General features: G+C 39.1%; 1 protein-coding gene across 14 annotated transcripts in view; it reads right to left on the reverse strand.

Moving 5' to 3' along the window:
- Window positions 1-24163, reverse strand: part of USP34 (ubiquitin specific peptidase 34) — a 111827-nt gene that overhangs the window by 4973 nt on the left and 82691 nt on the right. For 6 of the 14 annotated variants that reach the window (XM_082276605.1, XM_082276607.1, XM_082276604.1 and 3 more), the window contains exons 45-74: window positions 23610-23756; window positions 23463-23519; window positions 23291-23368; window positions 22513-22607; window positions 21377-21549; window positions 20917-21070; window positions 20050-20128; window positions 19129-19182; window positions 18938-19033; window positions 17948-18012; window positions 17776-17851; window positions 17631-17678; window positions 17194-17259; window positions 15913-15993; window positions 14678-14763; window positions 13336-13504; window positions 13178-13252; window positions 12486-12637; window positions 12032-12080; window positions 11834-11938; window positions 11667-11711; window positions 10547-10651; window positions 8347-8494; window positions 6731-7365; window positions 5545-5702; window positions 4654-4732; window positions 2262-2388; window positions 1803-1910; window positions 671-775; window positions 422-546 (exon numbers count right to left, since the gene is read on the reverse strand). In XM_082276605.1, the coding sequence (XP_082132731.1) occupies window positions 422-546; window positions 671-775; window positions 1803-1910; window positions 2262-2388; window positions 4654-4732; window positions 5545-5702; window positions 6731-7365; window positions 8347-8494; window positions 10547-10651; window positions 11667-11711; window positions 11834-11938; window positions 12032-12080; window positions 12486-12637; window positions 13178-13252; window positions 13336-13504; window positions 14678-14763; window positions 15913-15993; window positions 17194-17259; window positions 17631-17678; window positions 17776-17851; window positions 17948-18012; window positions 18938-19033; window positions 19129-19182; window positions 20050-20128; window positions 20917-21070; window positions 21377-21549; window positions 22513-22607; window positions 23291-23368; window positions 23463-23519; window positions 23610-23756 (3540 nt within the window). Of the gene's footprint in view, window positions 1-421; window positions 547-670; window positions 776-1802; window positions 1911-2261; window positions 2389-4653; window positions 4733-5544; window positions 5703-6730; window positions 7393-8346; window positions 8495-10546; window positions 10652-11666; window positions 11712-11833; window positions 11939-12031; window positions 12081-12485; window positions 12638-13177; window positions 13253-13335; window positions 13505-14677; window positions 14764-15912; window positions 15994-17193; window positions 17260-17630; window positions 17679-17775; window positions 17852-17947; window positions 18013-18937; window positions 19034-19128; window positions 19183-20049; window positions 20129-20916; window positions 21071-21376; window positions 21550-22512; window positions 22608-23290; window positions 23369-23462; window positions 23520-23609; window positions 23757-24163 lie in introns of those variants that run through there. The other 8 variants (XM_082276611.1, XM_082276608.1, XM_082276609.1 and 5 more) reach the window with 4 other exon arrangements.

Here is a 24163-nt window from a genome sequence, read left to right on the forward strand (position 1 = left end):
CCAGCTGAATGGACTCTAAGGGAACCTGCGGGGTCTACTTGGCTGTCTGGCAATAAACCTTAACATAGTGTGAAACCCATTGGGACAGTCCCTGGGTGGTGCCTCAGTTTCCTTTATAAATGCCACAGACAGACTGGGAAATTACCAAAATGTGTGCTATGGGTTTTTTTCCTACCACAAAAGGCCCAAACCCTTATGGTGTCTGGAATATGAAGCTGTGTATCACCAAGGGCAGGGAAATGGTGCTTCTGGAGTGCACATCTAGAATGGAGTATATGAGGACAACACATCTTGAAGAAGAATTATGCTTTGCTTACAAAGAAAAGGTCAATGCATTGAGCTACTGGATTCTTCAAATACTTTTATAAAAATGGGAAAACAATAGAGAAACAATTCTTTACAGGACCGCTTGTTTACATACCTTGCTGGCTTCCACCATGGTGGGCAAGAGGCACATGTTGAGTTCGGGACGCGGAGGACGAATATTGCTTTTCCCCCCTATTAATTTCAAATTTTCACGACATGGAAAATAAGGTCCAAGAGACACTGTAGTGTAAGTTCGGATAAAATAGGGATATATTAAAAAGGTCAATATTTGACATCAGCAAGGAACACGATAGAGTAATAATAGTGTAAGAGAACTTCAAAATACAATCACTGAAATACCTACTTGGGATATTACTGTGGTGGTATGTACAATGATTGTGCTGTAGAAATGGAACCAGAGTATGTAGGAAATCATGAGGACTTAAAAGTACAAGCTCCTTGAGGACATCTACAAACAAAAAGTTGTTTTTGCTATTACAAATTGTTAATTCTTAACAGCAAACAGTTCAACTTAAGGCTCATGCATTTGCAAACTCTCTCTCGTATCCCTTTTGCCGCAGCTCCGCCGTGAGCAACACCTGAGTGACACCCCTGACTCCATCCCGATTCCCTTCACCTCTGCCACTGGGAGAGACCCTGCTCAGTGGTGCAGCACCCACCAGGGAGGGGCCAGCTTGCAGAATGAGAACCTCAGTAAAATTACCCTCTTAGCTTCTTCTTTAACAGAGCAGGTCTGACGTCTGGAAAATGGCAACCAGCAGCAGTCAGGAGGACAACGAGAAAATACTCAAAATAGGGGGAAATGCATACAAATCACACAAAAAAAGGTACTTTGGGACACAGTGTTAGGCCTTTATCAGCAATCCATTAAATAATATTAAAAAAGCCTAAACTAGAAAAAACGTGGACCTTCCTGAAATAGCTCCACTAATGCAAGAGAGACATTTGTATAAAGTATCTGTGTCCACACATTAAAAAGCAAACCCATTCCTTTCTACAAGCTATTTAAGCTTTACTTCCACTATTACACTTCACAGTACTGGATCATAAAAATGAACAAGCAAAGCTGTTTCTCAGAGTAACCTCGTCTCCACACTCCCTTCTGAGGGGAGCTTTAGTTCGTGTTTGAACTGTAATGTCAGTTTTGGGATTTGACTCTAAACTCTCTGACACCTGAACTGAGGAGTAATTCCTCAGTCATGCCCCTTATCAGGGGGCGAGTTGGTCTCACAAAGTGACAGGTGACTTTTTGTGCCCCCAGTCTGCGTGCCTTAACTGACTACAGGAATATTCAGTGAAACCTGCCAAACCCAGAACTCTTTGGAATAAGAACAGCAGTGCTGATGCGCTGACAGTATTACACAAACAACCCCGACCTCCAGAGTTCCTAGCAGAGCACGTGCACTTGCATAAGTGGCATTTCCATCTCACAGCAGGTCCCTGTGCAGGACAGGTCCTGCATGGCCAGGACTTACCAATGCAGGCGTTTCTAAGCTCGGGAGGACTGTAGGAATTGAGCAGAGTTAAGAGCTTATGGGCAAATTCAATCCGCTCCTGCCACTGAATGAGAGCTTGCTTCACATCTGCAAATGCAAACATCCCAGGAGGCTGCTTAGCTCATGGCTCAAAAGCTCGTTAAATAAAGCACAGAATTTTACTGCTGAGGAATCTCTTTTTCCTCTACCATGATCTTAATCCATCTAAGGATTAAATCTCACTGGTCTACTGCTATTAAATTTATGAAACCTAGTTTCACATTAAGTCAACAAGTAATTTAATAACTAACAATTTAATATCCATTAAGAGGCACATATCCTACTGTACAGCAAGTTTTTAAACACAACCATTGACCAAGACAAAAAAACCTAGGGTTTGGGTGAGGAAAATTAATGTAGAGACAAAAGGCATAAACCTTTCAAGAGTTATAATCAAACCTTTTCTTTGCAGGTATGGACGTGTGGACTTAAGAACCGAAAGGAAAATGGACAGAAGCTCTACCAGGTCTCCAGTCACATGGCAAGCTGTGGCCTCGTGGTACATCATGTGCAACGTGTTAAAGGACTGGGAAGAAGAAAAAAAATGCCAAAACTTTATGGTGCCAAAGGAAGGTACTTGTTAGTATTCCTCTTGTTATCCTGCAGATACATTTACATTTATTTTATGCTCAAACAAGGTATTTTATGCTCAGAGAATAGAAGGTGTTGGATATAATCACAAAATTCTTAATTTGCTTTCAAGATAAAAGCTTTGTGTTACCAGCTTGAAACAATTGCCAAGTTTTCACACCTTTATCTACAACCCAATGAACAAAGTGTCATTTGAGAGACAGTGTTTTTATATCCCTGTAATCCCAAACTTTCTGTGCCAGCAGACAAAGTCATATAAAAGGTGCACAAAGACAGACACAGATGTATGAATTTGGGGAAATAAAGGTAGGATTAAGATAGATGCCAGTCATTTTTCAAAATGCTGCTGAAGGACATATGGTTGTACATCAGATGAATTACTTCTCCTTTTATACCTTCTGGGCATCTGTGATTTATAGAAATATTGGGAAGGAAAAGCAACTCATTTCCGAACAGCAAAAATTCTAGCACAGGATGTAAGAAAAGATACTTAATCTGCTGGGGTATTTGAAAGATAGCCTCAGTCCCTAGAATGCAAACCCTTGCCAGGCACTTTTTATACTACAGTGAAGATAAAAGATACACAGCCACCCCTAAGTGGAAAACTTTTCTGGATATGACAACTCCTTAATGCAGTTTTTTGTCACCAGGCAAAACACTGCCAGCCAGCAAGTGACAATGTAAGGCCAGCTAACCTCAAGCTGTAAAGTAACACCAGTTTAGTCTAATTTCTAGCAATGTTTTACACAGGATAAATTCATTTTAGATTACACACTTCATATAAACTTAATTATCCATTGCTAGTATGGATGAGGGCTAACTAAGCTAAACAAATTCTTTTTATACATCTCTATGTATGTACCTTAATCTACTTACATCTCATGTGTGGATAACCTCATAGCCCAGTTCCTGACTTTTTACACCCAGTTTATTGGATGGAGGCATTTTCATAACAAAAAGGAACAGATATTCTGGAGTAATTAACTACAATTAATTAATCTATAGGCTTGTATTTATAACAAGCTCCTGAAATTCAATTTTCAAATAGCACTGCGCTGTTCCTGTAATTCCAGCTCCTTCTACCCCACTTTTTCCCAGAAAATGCAAACCAGTGACATAAAAGGAATTAAGAGAATTTTTATATCAAAAACAGGACTGGAATCACCTCGAAGCATCATCCAATCCAGCCACGTGCCTAAAGGCAGACTAAATATCCTTGACAGATGTTTGCTCCAAGACCTCCTGACAACTTCCAGTTGTGCTGGCTGCCCCCTCCTGCAGGAACCTATGCCAAAATCCCATTTTCTGTACAGCCACAATTACCTCTGAGCTACTCGTCCTGCACCGTGGATTTTCCCAGTTTAGTATCTCTCCTGAATACACTGTTCTACATGTGCCAAGGATGAACTCAATCGTGTTTTTATGCTTTCTCCAACACATCCAGAGTTTTATTCTTGTTCTCAAAGAGATCCTTCCCCATGGAGCACTGCCAGTGCTTTTAGTGAACACAGGTTCTCATCCATCACCTCAAAAATGGAAGTGCTGAATGGAATCCAGGATATTCCACTCATCAGGACATGTGGATTTGTAGAGTGAAACTGCTGGAGGCAGGGGCTTGACATTCCAACTGTATCCATTTCAGAGGTGTGCATTATTTAAGTTTTTTTCTTTTCGATTTTGAACTAATTCTGGTCTGGTCTCATGGACCAAATCCCCACTTAAAACTTGAATATATTAAATGGGCTTCAGAAATGCATTTTAGGTGTAGTTCCATCAGAAAGAAATTGAGTTTATGTTTTTAGATCACTCCTTACAAACAAAGGCACAATAGGTAGGAAAGAAAAGGAGAACTGCCTCAGGAGGGCCTCAAAGGAGGGTCAGAAATATTAACCACAACTGCAGCTGAGCACCCTTTAAGTTAGTTCTGGTTTTTAACCTGTTGCCTCAACACTGCTTAACTAATAACAATTGTGTGACTGCACTCAGCCATTCATTCCCAATTAACTGTAATAAAGAGAATGACACCAAAAAAGCATAAATTTATTCCTCTCAGCATAATCTGTTGGTGGTTTTCCCTCTGTCCTGAGAAGCAGACAAACAATTTCCTGATCTTTTTAGTACTAAAAAGAAATCTTATTAAAGCTGACAGGAAAAGTACCAGGGTGAGATGTTTACTCTAATTAAATAAAGAAATAATTACCTCAGTCATCAGAATCAATCCTCTATTGAACACAACAAGAAGTCTGTCTTCATCAGATTCTAATAATATTCTGAAGGCACTAGGAAAAAATATCCAAACATTGAGAACACTGAAAGTCGCATCCCAAGCTTAAAATTGTTACACTTGTGCTGTTATTTTGGAAAATAATCACAAAAGAACAAAGAAGCCCCAAAAGAACATAATTCCTCTCATCATTAACCCTCCTACTTTTTAATTTAAAAATGCCTCTGCTGTTGACCTCCTTTATGTTATGGAAAGTAATTTATAAATAACCTTTACAGAAATATTTCCTATACAACCCCTGCAAAAATGTGGAAAATAATGTACTTCCACAGACAGAAGTTTATGCTTCTTAAATGATACATTTAAACAGATTCAGTCAAGCATATGTTTGGCCTTTTAAATGTCTGAAAACATTTTAATCAGAGTATTTTATGCTTACAGCAGAACAAAGGATTACGCTAATGAATGTTTTCTCCCAACATAAAGATTATTTGGGACAATGTGGCTCTGCTCTGTGACGGGTGAGTGCATGTAGCCCCTCCAGGTAACACAGTTTGTCCTTTCCACAAGGGTTTCAGTGCACCAACAGTTCCATTTAAAACCCCAGAGCTGACCTACATGCACAGGCAATTTTTAGCTTTGCTAGAATGCCCAAGCAGCACTTTCAGCTGTACTTCCTACAACTAGACATGAAAAACTCTTTGAAGACACGATACAATAAACTGTCCCACAGGCACAATTTCTACATCACATTTCTGCTCCCAAGTAACAACTGCCAACAAGAGCAGCTGGAACTACAGCTCTGCTCATGGGGGGAGGCTGAGGATGGAATTCCAACTGAGATGCTGGATGAGCACAGGGTTGTACCTTATGAGAGTCGTCCAACAAGACCGTCCGTCCAAGCAGCGCAGGTAACAGCTTATGGTGGTTTTCTTAAATTGCTTTATGTCCTCTATCTCTTCCTCTCTCATGTCTGGCCTCTGAGCTACAAACAGCTGCATGAGGTTAAACAGCTCTTCTACTGCCTAAAACACACAGAAATACTTGGTTAGTCAGCTCTCTCACTGTGTTGTGGTTCAGACTTTATTCCAAAGTTATAAAATTAGATGTTTTGATGCTTCCTAAGAGCGCAGCTCACAGCCACATTTATATGTACATCTGTATATGTACAGAGGAATCTGAAATCCCCATCCCTGGGACCAAACATTCAGAAAGCTGCTTGTGCCAAAACCTGCTGCAGTCCCATGCCTGGCAAACACTAAACACAGTGGAGGAACTCGTGTCCCTTGCAAGACAAAGTGAGACTTCTGAGGGGAGATGCCAACAAGAAGAGCAACAGGACTGTCAGAGTGGTAAATTTCCCTGTGAGCTGAGCTACGGGAAGTTCAACATGGAGGACTCCATGCATCCTCCTCTCCACAGTGATGGGGAAGCTTTGTATTCTTTCTGTCCTGCACACCCCTGAAGGAGCCCAAAGCAATATTCACTGCGTGACCATGCAAACCCAAGCCCTTTGTCTCTTCCAGCCTTTGTAAGCCTGTTGTTTGACCATCACACATGGCCTACTTTAACTAGCACCTGCTCTCGGCTGCAGGTGTCACTGTTGTAGTGACAGCACAACTCCCAAAGGTACGTGGGCGTTCCCAAGGGGAACACTAGGCTGTCCCTCCACTGGAATGCAGCAGGCTAACTCTTGGCCCTATTCCAGAAACTGAAAGCAAAACGAAACTGGGGAATTCCTCCAACTTTGCGTGCTATAGTGCAACCCCCTTCCTAGAGACCACCATCAAAGGTTATTCCTTGTTTCTTATGACTCCGTTGGAATACTGAACAGTGGAAACACCAGTGTCTGCTCCCAGAAAACAACAACTGCTCTCCAGCTGCTACACTGCAAGGAAAACCCATACCAATCCCCCACAAAGTCCAGCAAATGGATCTAAACACATGAATTACTTCCAGCAGTTAATACTGTTGCCACCGGATATGTTAAGTTACAAGAGACACTGGGTGAGGGGGAACAATGGGCTGGTGCATTTTGGTGTCGGTCACTTACTCCTGGGTACTGACTGGCGTGAGGGGTGAGGTTCTTGAAGGCCCACTGGATGTTCTGGTGAGAAGCCAGCTGCCTGGTGAAGGCAGGGGACTGCTCGCAGCACAGGCGCAGGATGCCGTAGTAGGCGGGCAGCATCCCGCGGTTGAAGAGCACCACATCCTGGTCGTCGTGGTCCGCGAGGATGTAATTGAAGGCAATGTTCTTGGTCACCACGGGGTTCTGCACGATAAGGCGCACGTTCTCGGGACAGTCCACGCACACGTTGTACCAGAAGGACAGCAGGGCCTGCTTGTTGTGGTTGGTGGCGATGGCCGGCTCCGAGAGCTTCGGCTGGAAGAGGTTCCACAAGTCCATGAAGTAGGTGGAGAACATGAGTTTCTCGGTTTTGGAGATCAAACAGTACGTCATGAAACTGAAGTAGGGCACCAGTTTGGTGGTGCCGTGAACAGCAGCGTCAACGTAAAGTTTGGCTCGTGAGAGCAGGCCAAGGAGCACGTTGTAGACCTGGTGCAGAACTACTGTGGTGTCTGGGCTGAGGGGCAGGTCCCGTGTGGGGATGTGCAAAGAGCGGGTCGATCGGAACATCTGACGGAAGGAATTGCTTGGAATAAGCGACACCAAGAGATAGGCTGCAGCTTCAAATAAAAACAGATTTGTTACACCTTTGACAGTGACATACCTGCTTAACAGCCATGTAAACAGCAATTAAATTGCACTGCATGTTCCATTTACAGATTCCAAAGCATTTTACACAACCTGGTATCACTATATTCACACTAGAAGAAAAACCCAAGTAGATAAGAGTAGTACAAAGCCTGTTAAAGTGGTGCTGGGATGTGCTTTCAGGCCTCTTCACCTACAGCCCTGTCTGCTGCCTGGTTCTCCCTGTGCTAGCACAATGCACCCCACCACAGAATGTGATCCCAGATCCCATCACACAATGCATCCCAGAGGTTTTCCATGACTGAACTGTCCACTGCTCAATCAAGAGGTCATTACCTCCTCAGAGATGTTTACAACTGGAGCCTGTTGCAAAGCTGTAGCTCCAGTTTTCACATCTCCTTCAGCCACAAAAACGTGTTAAAGGTCAGTGGCCTGTACCTGTGGAATCTCCTTTGTAAAAAAAATGGACACAGCGAAGGCCGAAAATGTTCTCTAGCAATGTGACAGTGTGGTTCCTGGCAGAACAAACCAGAGAGCCAGGATACCCTGGGATCTGGGGGAAAGCACAGCTGGCTTCTCCTTGATCCACAAGCTCACAGGACTCAGCTGAAGATTACTGTGAAAGAGCAACATGTACTACTCCCACCTATTGTACAGCCATGTGATGGACATGATGGAAAACCTCTGGAATTACCTCTTTTCCTTTAGGTTTTCCTGGACCTTGTAGATTTGTCACTTCAGATAAAGAGCCTACCAATATATCATTCAAGGTACCAAATGAACCCACAGTGTTCATCAAAACTGCTAACACCTCTGGATGAGGCACCACAGTTATCCTAAGATTTTAAACCCCAGCAATTCTAAAACCACTGGAAAAGGAGGAAAAGACAAACACAGGAGCATGCAACTCACTGCAACAGGTGACAAATTCCCTTCAATTAAACTTCACTTACAAGTTCTCACTCGAGGGTAGTTGTGTGCCAGGAGGAAACGTTCAACCCAGTTTTCCATGTTCTGCAGGACCCAGCTGTGAGCAAGTTTGTTCCGAGGTGTTTGCACAGCCAGCCAATCCAGGCACTGCGATGGGTTGTACTCAATGACCTAAAGGAGAGGGGAAAAATCAAAAGGAATGCATTAATCTTCCTACTATGTACTGACTGCATTAAAAAACCCTAAAATCACTTTCAACATTTCTTTTTAAAATCACTTAGGGCTATGAAAGCACCTGTAAGACTGAGCTGCTCTGCACACAAAGAAAACCCTTATTAAATTTCCCTGGTTGGTGCTTCTGAACCTTCTTCACAGTTTTGAAAGTTCAGTCTAAGCCCAGGTAATTACTCTGCTTATTTTTTCTGCATGTTATGAGATATTTAGGAAATATTAATATGGAACATCCTTGTCTTTATAAACAAGTATCTTTTAAAAATATCTAACACAAAACCTTAACACTGAATCAGTATTTTTATAAGTTACTTCAAAAGAACATAAATGGTATGCAAAGATTTTCACACAGCTTCATGCTGAGGGTAACTATTACATTTTTTATTGAATATACAATTTCAAGGAATAAATTCATCCAGCACTTTCCAAAGGTAATGAGTGCTGTTATGCAGTCAGCAAACCTTCAGAGAATAGGGAGAAAATTTCCTGTGCTTTTCTGGCTCTCTGTAGTTGGAAATCTGTTGACATGAGGCAAATAAATGTAGTTTGTTCTTTTGTTAGTTTTTTAAAAACTACTTTCTTTTTACCTCAAGGCCCAGGTGCCCATCCAAGAAAAAAGTCTACCCTATCTAAGTAATCAGCGGTAATAACTGGGTTGCTGAAGCTGTTCCCAGTTCCTCTACTCCACCTGAAGAATACGAGCAGCTGACATGACCATAACTCTTGCTTATAAAATTTTTATCTCAATTTAAAAATAAACACCTTAAGAACATTCTCCTCCCTTTATTTAGAAATGACAAATTGCTCTGTCAGGTTTCCTGGGTAATGACTGGAGGGAATGTCCGAGAAAGAGACAATCATTGCTCAGTGTCTGCAGAGCTCAATCACTCCTTAATGACTTCTAGAAGCTGGAGTGGCTGTAAAAGTCGGTTCTGCACCCCAAGCCTGGACATTCACTGCTGGGTCTCACATCCTTGCCCACACCATTTAGATCCCTGGGCCTGTGTCACCAGCTGGGTGTCACTGTGGACCTTGAGATGTGCTGCTTGAACTCCCTTTACCTGAGGTGCAGCAGCTACAGCTCATCCATCACATCACCTGCAACACTTGTGATCCTACAGCTGCTCCTGACCAGGAGCAAAACCATTTGGAACAGCAATCCATGTCCAATCGCACAGTGTTCCAGTGGGTAAGGAAGGGTTGTGTTTCACCAGAGGTCTCAATGCTGCACAGTAAAAACCTTTTACTAAACTCCAGCCCTGTTTTTTAAGGGGATTTAAAGGGGATGAGCTTGTCCTCAGCAGTCTCCAGGCTGGACATGCTGTTCTCAGCCAGGAATAAAGACAGGAAATTGTACTGGGAACTCAAAGAGCAGGTAAGCAAAGAGAAAGCTTCAATTCCTCATCTATGGCTCAGATCAAGGAATCTGTGCCATCCCTGTGCCAACTTGGTTAAGAAGCCTCTTTCTCACTTTAAAACACAAGCAAGGTTGGCCCTGCACACAGTGATTTTCCACCAGACTCAGTTCAGCACTATTTTAAGGGTTGAAAGTGTTAATGGACATTTTACAGAGAACCAAACATGGCAAATGAATATTCAAGGAATCTGTACATAAAGGCCAAAAAAACCCACAAACGAATGATGGGTCTTGAAACATTTTACAGTCCTTGCAAAAGGATAACTGAGAAAACTATGTAGAATTTGTCTAGAAAAAGCATTCTTCAACCCTTATTATGAATCAATTAATTTCTCATTAAACTAAAATTTGAAGTTCAACTGAAAGAGCCATTAACCCAAATGCTGCTAAAATACATTAAAAGTAACAATAGAACTTTTTAATGTCTATTGGCTGTTGCTGTTTATTCAGAAGAGGAATGGTAATAAAAAAATCATGGACTGACGCAGGAAGGATGACAACAAAATGCAAAACAGACATAAAAGAACCAACAAGAGAAAGACAATTTAGCTTCTGTTTTATTTTACATATTGTACCTCCCATATCCTCTGCAGGATGTAAGAAGCAAAGGGTGGCATTCCTGGAGGTCCACCAGCAAATTCCATGAGCATGGTGAGCAATTTGAAAAAAGGATTGGCTGCCTGTAATGCAGAAAAGGGAAAAAATATTCACTTTGATCTATTTAATTTCATCCACATTTTTTAAGAGTAATTTTTTAAAAACCCCAATGTCTGTAAGATTTCTATGAACTTCAGACATGAAGATTTATAACACTTTAATCCTTTACTATTTAATCTGTACATAATCCATATATATCTATATTCACACATGGATACAGCAGAATTAAGCCACTGGTTACAGTTACTGCAAAGCAACAGGATCAGTCTAGAAGAAGTTATAGGAAATATAGGTATTTTATATATTTCTATAATATTATAGGAAATATATAGGAAATAACAGTAACATTTTAAGTCAGTTCTTATTGTGGAAAAAAGAAAGGAATCAAGCTGTCCACTGCTGAAGCATTCACCAATTTATCCTGGTTTATATTTACAGAAGATTTCACTAGCTCAGATAAGTTATTATTTTCATGTATTTACATAACATGGAATATGGATCCTGGAAAGTTTATCCAAAAGCATCTCATTTTGAGGTTTTACACTGCCAAGACTCACCCAGCTTTTAACAACATTTCAACAAAGTGCTTACAACTATAATTACATATTTTGCATCTGGAATCCATTTGGAACTCTCAGTATTTCTGTTGTTACAAGTGCAGGAATTTACTCTGAATGAGAAATTTGTTTGCCTGCACAGAACTGCAAAATAGTACCCCGCATCTTGAACAGCCAGATAATAATTACTTCTTCTTGTTCCACTTGTTCTTGCACGCATATTTTAACGTTACCAATTTTTTAAAAGAAATTCATACTGGTGGAGAATCTAGAACTATTATTTGATTTGAATAAAACTCATTCTAAGTGGCACAGCAAATCTCTGTTTTAGAAAACTTCACAGACAGTGCAGTTAGACTTCATTCAGTGGCACAAGAACTTCCATGCAAGATTTTTGATGAGCAAAGGATTTATTTCTGTGATTTAAACCAGGAAAATATGAATACAGATTATTTACTAGACAGGGAGTGTGTTTACATACCTCAGGAGTCAGCTTTGCTATAGATGTGAACAGCATGGACACAATCTTGAAAAGAAAACAAACAGAACTCATTAGACTTGTGCTTAATCAGTTAAAATAATACCAATTACCCCGTGACAGTTATTAGAGAAGATTTCCATCAATAGCTACAGGTCCCTGATACTCACGTGCTCTGCAAGGCGATTGTTGTACCGGCACAAGCTGAAAATGAGGTTGCAGGTTTGCCTGATGTTGATCCCATCACGGATATGTTGAAATAAAAAAGGGAAACCCTGCAACAAATAAGCAGATGCAGTACACTGCCTACAAGTACATGCACACAGAGGGTTTTTGGAGGCTAAAGCAGTCCTTTTTAACTTGATTACCTTTCCTCCTGTCAGTGCTGCCATGTCGTTTTGTGACAAGGTCAAATGCCTAAAATACAAAAGAAAATGATCATTTTACTTCAGCCATGGTTATGGTCAGGGAGACATTCAAGACTGAGTGTTGGTTCACGTTCTTCAGTTTCACAATATGCAAGAGACAATAAAGGCGTTGATGCAAAACTGAACCAAAACCCCAAAATTTTGTACTCAGACCAGATTAAAAAAAAGAATCAGATGTGGGCAATTGAATGTGTTCAAGTCTTTAACCCAAGTCTTACATTTGGTCAACACCCTTTTTCTTTTAAATGGTTAAAAATATAATGGGTTCTTACACAAGCTCATTTATGCTGTTACAAAAGCCCCCAATAAAACCCTCAGACAAACCCATAAAATCTCGGACTCCTTTCTAAACCATCAATTCTCAATTGTTTTTTGGTTTTTCAGGAGCTCTTGCCTTTCTGAGCGAGACTGTTCCACCAGAAGAGCAATCAGGGCAATCATCTTTTCCAGTGCAGCAGGCCTGTATTTCTCTTCTGCTAAAGAAAGTATATCTTCCTCTTCCTCCTCTTCCTCCCCTTCTTCCTCAGAAAGCACTTCAACCTGGGGCTAGGGAAAAAAAAGAGAACTTCAGTGTGGACATTCTGAGCCGTCATTTCAAACAGCCTTTGCATATATCCTGTCCTTTATTCCAAACAACTTCATCAACTTGCATGAATCAAAGAAGGTAAATAGCTAACCAATTGATTTTCACATTGATATATTAATTTTGCATAAGCTAAATTGTATTTACAAATGCAGGAAGTAGGCTGGCTGAAGATACGGTCTATTGAACAAAAAAAGCAGGCCAATTTAAGAACCTAAGTTGTACAACAGGAGTAAGTAACCAGTTGTTAACAGCATTACCATTAGTATCAAGTTAGGGGCAGCTTTAATTGCTTTTCCTCAATACCTATTTCTATACTAAACAAAAAAATTTAATTCAACATATTTTAAAAAGCATTATATTCACTTAAACATTGAAAAAATTGTGTAAGTGAAGCAATTTAAATTTAACAGCTGAAAGATGATTCAAGACACATAGCAGCAGTGATCACAGATGTAGAACAGGAAAGATTAGTTCTCGTTATAGAAAATACTCAGACGTACATTCTCAGGCCCTTTGGTTCCCATGTAGAAATGGACCATCGTGGATATGGCTTGCAGAGAGAGCAGGAACTGGCTCTGAAAAACGCAGGGATGGAATTACTTGAAAATACATTCGTGCACAGACACCACCAAGTCCCCCAAGACAAGGCTATACTCACTTCCTCTTCTCCCATTTTGGCAAATTCGTAAAGAAAGGCAAAGTACTCGGTGAGGTGCTTGCTGTGGGGTTTGACGCCGTGCTCCATGATGGACAGCAGCGTCTTCACGAAGCGCGTGACGCACGAGCGGCTCCCGATGTCCTCCACGGGCCCGTCCATGTCATCCGAACTGCCAGCAACAACAAGAGCCAGGCTGGGTATTTCCCACAGCACACGCAGCATAAAGTCATCCTGAGCCAGTCCAAACAAAGAAATGCACCAAAACTCCTGTCTGCTGCTCTCTCCTGCTCTCAGATCTTTCACCCCTGATCAAAGCCCCTGGATAACAACACAGCTCAACCTGAGGGAGCATCAGGCACTTGAAATGCTGAAGGGTTCAGCAGATCAGTGCTCTGAATCAAGATTCCCATCAGGAAAAGAATTCTGAGAGAAACAGTACTGGGGATCTTCTACCTAAAATCATCCTCTTGGTTTGCAAGGCAAATTTAATGAGAATGCAAGTATAGCTATTTAGGTTGTGGAACCAAGGCAAGGCACCCTCCTGAACACACAAGAGCACCCTGGCAAAGCAGAGAACATTCACCTTCAGCCTCAGACATCTGCTCAAAATCAGATCTTATCACTGAATAAAACAAGTCACAGACTCTTTTCAAGTAAGACTTCCAGGGCAAATTAAATTCTGCTTTTTGCCATGAAAACTGGATCTCCATGTCCTGAGTTTTGATATGGCAGCACAGTTATTACTAACTCTGCCATTTTCACTCTGGGTAACAAGCTGTTATCACAATCACAACTTTAACACAAGAGGTGAAAGCAAAACCACTTTTTTCTTATCTCATATCAAAAAGCGTTTAAGCATTTCATAATTGGAGATAAAGTGACACTTTTCTTGATAATAAGCAGAGCAAAGTAGAATCCAAGAGGGCTCTTCCTCCTTTTTGACAAAACCTGTGATTTAGTTACAGGATTAACCTCTCATCTCCAAACTCTTTGACTGGATGTACAAATAAAAACTTCCACCTTTGTGCCTCCAGATCTAATTCACAGTAGAACTCTCAAGTCTAAGGAGTGAGATTTACACCTGCAGTGTCCAAGTGACAGAGAAAATAAAGACCACGCTGAAAACCTACTCTAAGGGAGCAAATATTTCAAACAATGTCTCTTTGACAGTGCCTCTTGCAAACCTACTGGTATTTTTCAATAAATCAGAGCAGTTTGGGCAGAATAATGAAGAACAATTAGCACTATTTCAGCTTTACATGACTATTTTGAGTAATTAATTAATAAAAGCAGCTACAGCAATGCAGGGACTAAAGAGAAGTTTGCAGGTGGTTTCTTTTACCAGTCTTCCATTCCTGGCTGCAGATAAAGGTGTGCATGCACTGGCCTCAGCCTCTGGATCACATGGATACACAAGCGCTGGAACATCTGCAAACGGAGAAGGGAATGAACTCCACATCTTCAGTCCTTTACAGAAAGGTCAATATGTCATTCCTAAGCAAAGAATATTCCGTCTCCAAGTCCCACTGCCAGCTCTTCACAGCTTGAAAGTTTGAAAGGCAAAGCTGAGATCATATTTTAACAGAAGAGTCAAACCTGGTTTTTATGGACAGATTTCATGAAGGAACCCTAAACCCAGCTTTTACTATTGGTGTGCACTGAAACATGACTCTTTTTTTCCTTCTATCTCTATTTTCTGAAACATTTTGATATTTTTGGCAAGATGCTTTTTAATTTTGCTGCTGGCTCACAGGCATTAATGTGAAAATTTGAAGGAAATTCCCTCCAGTAATTTTGATTTTGTAAAGCATTCATGAGGAGCAGACCTTGCCTAAGACCTTGCATAGAGTTTTCCCATGAAATATATTCCTTCACTGACGCATTGCATACAAAAACGATGTACGAGTCTGTATGGAAGTATCACTTCAATAACCAGAAATCCAATTGAAGAATTCAGCTGAGATAAAGTAACTGTAAAGTTTATACCTTAGCAACTTGCAAAAAAAGTAAGTATACTTGTAAGTGACACTATTAATAGCTGTATTTGTCAATGTCCAAATGCTACTAATATGGGTTTTTTTAAAAAGAAGTATTTCCAGAAAAGGGTATTAACAAAGCTTTGTGGCATAATATTGTAAAATTAACTCTACCCACAAAAACTTATTACAGAAGTTTCAAATTGGAGCTTTGAGGAGTACTGAATGTAAACAGTTTATTCTTTTTTGTCTTCTGAATGTGGATCTTGATGAACTATTGTTGAACTAATTCAGAAAAAAACCCAATTTTTTTAATGTAAAGTGTTCAGATTTGTAGAGATCATGGGGGAATCGTAGAAACCTTAATTTGCATCTACTGTGATTTAGTGATCCTGACTGTACAGCTCTGATGGGGCTGTTTCAAACAGTCACACTGCCGTGGCCAAATACCTTCCCTAAATCATTGCAAGAATGGAGAAGAATCAGACAATTACAGGTATTCACTAAAACTGTCAGAATCACTGGATCTGCCATTGTAATTGTCTGCTTCTGGTCACAGGTCAAGCAGTCACCTGACTTGGAAGGGAACATTTTTTCTTACCTGCCTCACAATCTGATTGGGACACTTTATTAGAATCTGCATTGGCCACCAATCATCATCAGCCATACGATCCAAAAACCACTGCAGAAGATACATACTGTGTTAGTTTTGTTCCACACTTGCTCTAGTCCAATCTTCTTTTTTGCATGATATTAAAGTCTGAAGAGAAATCGATGTTACTATTATTAAGGAATAGGCAAGTTTTAATCCAAGGGAAATCTAAAAGTCTTCTGTGCATGGAGGAATAAAGAAATAAAGATCAATAGCAGTAAACAGCAATATAATTTTATATCTGGTATCTTCTTATCCCTGTGCTCTGCATGCCATTAAAAAATTATCTGGAAGAACACACTTGTCCTGCAAAGTGATGTCAACAGAATAAAAACTATGCTTACAATAAAGCATTAGCTGAGGGATCTTGTAGAAGAGTAATAGGATTAGACAGTGCTTCCCAAATTAGATCCCTTCTGCATTTTAACACGTGGAAAAGCCTCACGGCCTCCAGAGACCCAAAAGGTATAAAACTAACAGAGAATGACTCATTCCAAGTCAGACTCAGCAAATAATACAGCTCAGTCTTCTGACTCGCAGAATTTTGTTCAAGTCACAAGGAAAAACAGTTTAAAATAAAGAATCAACGTTCTTCCTTTTATTTTAATTGTAGCCAAGAATTCCTTACTATATTAAATGTCTTCACTCAAACATCTTAGGACTACACCCCACTGAGACAACTGTACACCCAAATAATGAATGTCACATAATTTATCAACCTAGAATCAATTTATAAAGGAATAATGGATTATATTCCTTTCTACTGAATGAGTCTAATGCAGGACACAGTCTGTGCTGGGCTCCTTGGACATTTATATTATCACAGAAACACTATCAAACTTTCTTCAGTATCTCAAAATTGCTTTCAACAAGACCACAGCAAATTCTTTGTCTTTCCATGTCTCTTGTGTGACTTAATCTAAACAGAAATCACTGCGCAATAATTAACCAAATAATAATTAATCAAATCAAGAGCTTGTAACACTGGCTCTCTCTTATTCCAGTGACAAAATGATTTTGGTCTGTAATCTCAACATAGGTTTCTGCAAATAAAAGTTAAGTCATTCCCCAGAATCTGCAGTAATCAGGATGAATTTCATCTCATAGAGCACAAATATACCAAATACAGTAGTTCATAGTCCAAAATATTCCAGGGATACGAACCTCCAGGAAAGTTAAACAATATATAGAAAGTTGGTTTGTACTTTGCTGAGTTCCTAAGTCACTTACTTCACAAGCTGCCTGACTGTTATTAAACTGTTTTGTTAACAGTTCAATCCACTGAAGCATTGTAGGCTGTGAAAAGAAATACAGAAAAAACTATAACTTCAAATAACGAATTCCAGCATAATCTTTAAACATTTCTAAGTGGTTCAGTAAAGCACCAAATCTTATAAACAACACATTTTATAAACAATAAACATTTCATGAACTAATAATAAGTTGCACCTACAGAAAAATACCAGTCCATACATTTTCGCATACATTTTCTATTCCATTGTGCAGTGCTCACTATAAATGTGGTAAATGACACTCTAAACACTAACTTTGCATCATATATGCTACTTTTACAGCTCAAAATCCCACTTGTAGAATGAGAAGTACAGATAAGCTTTTCACTAGATTCATGCAGCTACTTAATGAGAATTTACAAGTAAATAGAATACCTTTTCCTTTGAATGAATAAATGTCTCTAGTACAAAGGAAGTGCTTAACTGGAAAAAAAAATGGCACCATTAATTTAGAATGCATGAATTAAAATGTCAACAAGGAAATAGTTAATAGAAGATGAGATACTTTGGAAATCCTTACCTTTGCTGTCATCAGAGAAACCGCTTTTGGATCTGGTAGTGTGCTTGGGATGCTACTACACAACTGCCACATAAACCTAGAGTCAGTAATTTTATTTGTTAATTAAAATAAATAATGATACTCTGCAAGAAGAAAAGAAGCATTAATATTACGTTTTTAAAGAAAAACTTACCCAAAATATGTATGTTCAAAAATGTTCTTGTCTTGAAGGAACTGCATGTTATCATGCCATATCCACTGAAGAAAAAATGCTACCATCAGATACAAGAAAGCAGTTTATTTCACTACTTAAGCATGATTTTAAAAATATTTAAATGATTGCCAAGGCTAAAAAAACCAATTTTTTTTGTATGAAAAATTATTTCTGGAAGCACTTTAGTTTAAAGGACTGGCTCAAAGTTGTTTTATTCATAGTATAGCAAGTATTGGTTTTGCCTGCCATGGGACTGCAGAACAGAGCTTCAAACCTTCTTCTCTTTCTGTGACCTCATTTTTACAATTCAATTATTCAGAGTTTTAGGCTAAGATTTTGAGAATTGGTCCAACAAGTTTAAGAAGAACCACAGCTGAAGTCTAACCCAAAGCTTGATGAGCCCTGAGAACTTCTGGTAAATTCCTAAAGAGTAAGATTTGAATCTCCATCATCAAACCAGAACAGGATTTCATGCCACGTCCCCCTGTTCCTCTCTCCAAAGTGATGTTTTTGATCAAATCAGTTCAGAGTGGTTTTCACAGCAATATAGTTTTAACATTTAACTCTGATAAAATCTATTAATATTTTTAAGACTGAGAAGGGAAAAAGCATGATCTGATTTGCTGGCTAGGAATGAAGAGTCTTTTTCAATTAAGAATCTAAAATGTGGCAGATGCTGAAACAACACTTCTGGCCAGAGGGAGCAGGGACACTGGATTTTCCAGGTGGTAAAAAGGGATATATTCCCTATAAAGGTGAGAATGAGAAAATGTCTAAAATTCACGTGAAATGTAAATCCTAATTCCCTTCCTATCCCATGACAATCTCCTAGGGAAGACAGTGAAAATAAAGGACTGTCATCTTAGTGATTTAAATTATTTTTGCTTTCCTATGTTTATTCAGATTTCTGATGTATTTAGGGTCTTCTAGAGTGCTTTAAAATTGGTGTTAAAACAAATCAACTTGTACCTCCAGCAATTCTGATGAAACATCAAATTTGTAGTCTTTGCCATTTTCCTCCTCAGGCTCCATCCGTTTATAAAACAGCATGTAAGCACTGTGTGTCTTGGAGAAAAAAACATCTGTATAATTTTTGCTTTGAGAGAGAAATCATGAAATCAGAAATATAATCATAGAACAAGGGTTTGGAAGAGAAATACCTTTTCAAAGGAGAAGTCCATAAACTTATCAGTAACAGAATCATAAGTTTTTGTCTGTCAAGAAGAAAGTAAATCCATTAATTACAAGCTTTTTAATGCTTTAGTTTCTAACAGCTTGTGATAGCTCACTTGCACATTTATTTCATGACACTTATGAGGGCTGCTGATAGTTTAGTTCTTGCTCAAAGCAGTCTTGTTTCTTTTTTTCCTCTATAGTGACCTCTTCTGAATTTTCAAATCTGCTATGCAATACTGTACCTCCATCCCAAGCAATTTCCTGGCTCATCCATCTCACTGACACCTCTTCTTCAGAGGCACCGAAAAGTATTTTATCCATTTGCCAAACAAAGGAATTTTTTGATTTTATTTCAGCATATTGTCTTTCCCAGACAAGAAAAGTTGTCTAATGCCCAGGATTGCTTCAGTAAGATACTGTGTTATTTATAATGTGCTTTATACCATGTACACAGCTATAAATAATGATCGATTCAAGCACAGCCTGAGAACATTTGAGTATTGTTTGTATTAATAGTGTGTAAAAATATTCCAACTGATGTCACAGGCAGTGACACAAGGCATAGACAAAGATCAAAATGCTCTTTTTTTTTCCAGAGCACACCTCAGCTTGAAGTAATTATTCCTTCATCGGTGGTGTGAACAAAGAAGCCACCCAAGCAAGGATTCCTAAATTAACTGCAAACTCACTTTTTTACACCTGAATAAATGGTGTGATAAAAACCAGATACAGTAAAGAAATACCTCTTCTTTGGAGAGACACTTCACTAATTAACTTTGCTTCATTAGTAATACCTGTACTCTACTTCTTTTAGCTTTCTTTTAAAACCTCATAGAAGACCTGGATTGTACCAGATTGTAACAGGCATTAGAGTTGAACATGACAAAAATTGAGGTTAAACTTACAGTCATTTCTCCACCAAAACATTCGGAAGCGAGCTGGGCAGAATCGAAGGGTTTTACTTCAGCATCATTGAAAAGGTACCTGCAAGACAGGAAGAAGCCTTGGAACAACTGCTGCTCATCTCTAAGGGCAAATAAAGCCTGATGAGCACTTCCAATGATTCCTTGGATTGAAATATTCCCATTAATTTCTGATGTCTTGTTTAGATCCCAGCAAATGAAAATCTGGTCCCAAAAGTGACTTCTTCCTAGGAAGATCAGAGAAGGAGGTACTGCTGTGGATCCCCACTGGAGCAGGGATTAGGTCACGAGCTGGTCCTGCTTCAAAAACGCTCCAGCTATTCTAGAGAACAGGAATAGAGGAGGAAACCTTGTCTCCTATTCCAGGGCTCCAGTGAGAAATGGAGATACCACATCCAAAAATTACAGGCCGAGTGTTCCCTGCTTTCTTGTGTCTCCTAGCAGGACCCTCCTCCTTTCCATGACCATGTCCCTTCCCTTTCCCCAATTCTACATCAATAAATGCAGCTGGATCCTCATCCAAGGTACCAAGTAGATTTTATGAAGGACAATCTAGGAAATCTTTTGTACTGAAATAACTCAAATCTAGTCCCATCAGGAAGCAAGGCTGGCTCTGGGGAGGCCAGCACAGCATTCCCTGCCACCCCTGTGTCCAAGGGACCACACAACTCTCCTGGTTACAACATGCTAATTTGTAGGCTAATAAACGAATATCCTGACACCTATCAAAGTCCAACATCCTGTGCTTCTCAGAGGAACCTCCAGGATGTACCCCCTCTATAACTGCATCTAACAAAGCCAACAAGCTTTAGTTATTAAGAATATGGAACTATAAATTGCATAGCTCACCACTTGTTGTTTTTGTAAGCATGAGGATTGACAATGTCCCTGATAAAACTGTAGTAATGCCCTCCATCTGCTGTTCCTGTGTGAACTGTCACGCCGATCAGGTCATACTCGTAACTCTCTGTTTCTTTCAAATATCCACCATCTTCCTTAAAACCTGAAATAATTCAATACAGTATTTAATCAGTTATTTCCTAAACACCCAAACTTCAACATCAGCCACAAACTGTATGTAACTATTTGCAATTTCTCTCATATTTTAAAAACAAATTTAAGACTAATTCAAATTGAACAGTATATGAAACCAAAAACTGGCTGTTTTTCTTATGTGAAACACAGTGTGAGACTTTGGGAATACAGATTGATTAAAGCTATGTTTGATTTTCTTTGCTTCTGTTCTGTATACAGAAGGTGATACACAGATAAAGAGCCAAAGCTTGCTGAATCCATTTTATGAGCATACCTTCTTTCCTGTCGTTTTTTCCCATGAGGAAATCTTCAGTGTAGGGTGTCATATCCAAACGTAAAGGGAATGAAAAATGGGTATTGACTTTCTCCTTCATCATGGTCACCATATTAAATGTGTATCTCATGGTGTTGAAGCTTAAGATACGAGGTAGTTTCTTAAAACATGCCCTGAAGGATCAGAAATAACCATGACTTATAAAACCTTAGCAGGGTGAATTGTATTTTCACAGAGAACTTAAACATTTATTTCAACTGTAACATTGGAGATCTGTTGCTAAGACACATCAGTACAAAATCCAGCTCTCACAGTGCCCCAGAGCAGGGCAGACTGACCAGCAGCAGGAAGGTCACATTTAGCCCACTGAACAATTCTATTTAGGCTGTCATTGTACCTTGGAAGAAACAGCAAATTTACTCATACGGCAGGAACCAGTTTTCTAAAATAGTATCATAAAATGAGCCGTCAATGAATTCGACAATGCAAATCCCCTCACTGCAGGGAGTTACTATCTTCCAAAAGAGAACCTTCAAGGCAGAACATCTCCTGCATTAAATCTCATAAAATTTGCAATAATGACTTTCAAGTAAGTTACTCTTTCACCCATGTCATTTAAAACAACAATGAGGCTTTCCAACTCTAACGAAGAAATTTGTTAGCTGCAATACAAAGACAACATAACATTTTTATTTACTCTCTCTTTATTAGCAGACTTTTCAAAACATGGAAATATTTTTAAAGCTAATGATTTTAATTAAGAAATTTGGGGTGATGGATGAAACTTAAACAATTATCCTGCATAATGAGCAACCAACCTTTGAAAGAATTTAATATTTTAAACCCAGGACTAATGTTTCAATAGGTACTGATTTCTGGGGTTTTTTTTAATTAAAAAAGGTCATGGACATTCTTCTGTCATCTTTTGTTAAGATACTTCAGATTCTTGGTTTTGGAAATTTGATTTCCTTCTTATTTCTGATTTGCACAGGGATCACATCCTTATAGGCCTACAGGGTATAAACTGAATGAAAGAGCAGTCCTGTTCCATCTAAAGGATTACTGTTATTCCAAGTGTAATTCTAGTAATTTACTAAAAAGAAACATTAAGAATATTTATTTCTCCTTAGTCACACCTTTTCTCAGCCCGGACTTTCTTCCCACAATGAGAACACGTGTACATGTTGTCACCTTCCAAGGTATCTTTAATAGTTACTTCATCGAGAGATTCCTGCATGGAAAAACCAAAAAAAGGACTTTACATTTATCTTGGATATTTTTATCTTGTGCTTACATGGCCTGCTTTCCAAAATCCTCTTTCAATTTTACTTTAATTGACATTTCCACAAGTTATGAAAAGAAAGGTGGTAAAAGGCCCCAAAATTTTTCACAGAAGAGCAAACACTTGAACTAAGAGTTTGACAGAAAAACCAGTTCATAACCCGTACACAGAATTAAGGATCCAACTCATAAAAGTGGTACTCAATATTCCAAGCTGTCTCAAAGAATTCAAGTCCTTTAAATTCAAATTCCAAGGGTGGAGATTAATGATTGTTTTAAAAGCTTGAAAACATAGAATTATGCTGGTGTAAGCTTTAAATTAACTTAATAAGCAGTACTACCTGAACATGTTAAATCTTTTGACATTTACAGTTCTACATAAAGTGGCCACAGCATGTTTAGAACAGAAATAAATAGTGATTATTGACTGTAAAACAACCGTCAATGGCAAATGGCCCCAGCTGATAGCACACTGCACTGAGAAGATGAAACTAAATTGCCTCATAGTATCAACCTGTAAACACCCCAAAACTAGAGTGCAGAAAAAGCATCGACACCTTCAAGCGTGTGGCAGCGGTTTGTGCCCTTTGTAACTGAGATCTACGAGACTCATCTCAGCCTGGCACTACTTACATAAATATTCTTCATATCTGCCACCTGGCACCTCACTGTGTAGAACTCCTCAGCTGTCTGACTCACATGCTCACAGTCCTAAACAAACAGAAGAGAAAAGCAATGAAATCACTTGCTTTGAGAAGTTAGAAAAAAAATCTTTAGAAGACAAGGGTAGAAAAGGAACACTTACCAAAGAAACGACATTGTTTGTGATAACACCTCCAAACAAGCTTTTCACTGTGTTTTTCTGGGAATGAATGAATAAATTCTGTCAAGGAAATTTTGAGCAAATCCCCTAAGTTCTCGAGTTCCCTTTTGCTCCCTCTTAATAACTCACCAGTTCTGGAGACATTTCCTCTATTTTTGTTATTAGGTCAGTGAAGAACTCAGTCATATCTTTCTGCTCTCCAGTGTTCAGGGGCTGCTTATCCATGGTGTAGGTTTTACAGAAAGGCCTTGGGTTGTAGGCCTTGCATTCACTTTCCTTTGGATAAGGGAAATCAAACAAAACCAAATCAACACAAACCCTTTTATTTTCAAGTTACACAGATGTACCACACACACACACATATGAATATCTGTTTTTAAAAAGACAAACTTTTACATACAATATGTTTATTAGGCAGGATAGTTTATTAAATGTTTAAAGGTTTCTGATGAAATGCAAAGCAGCTTTTAACTAATTGATTACCATTATCGTGATACCAATTAGTAAAATACCATTAGTAAAAAAGTATTAAAATATTTAGCAAATACTTCATTAAATGAATCATTAAAATAAAATAGCTTGGCAGAAGATGTGACACCTGCAGTTCCTGCATATCTGTTCAGACACAAAATAAAATGTGAGAACATCAGCTCGTGTTTATGTATTTCTGGACACCGCTGACT

This window comes from Coloeus monedula (assembly GCF_965178545.1).
Source record: "Coloeus monedula genome assembly, chromosome: 2".
Classification (NCBI taxonomy): Eukaryota; Metazoa; Chordata; class Aves; order Passeriformes; family Corvidae; genus Coloeus; species Coloeus monedula.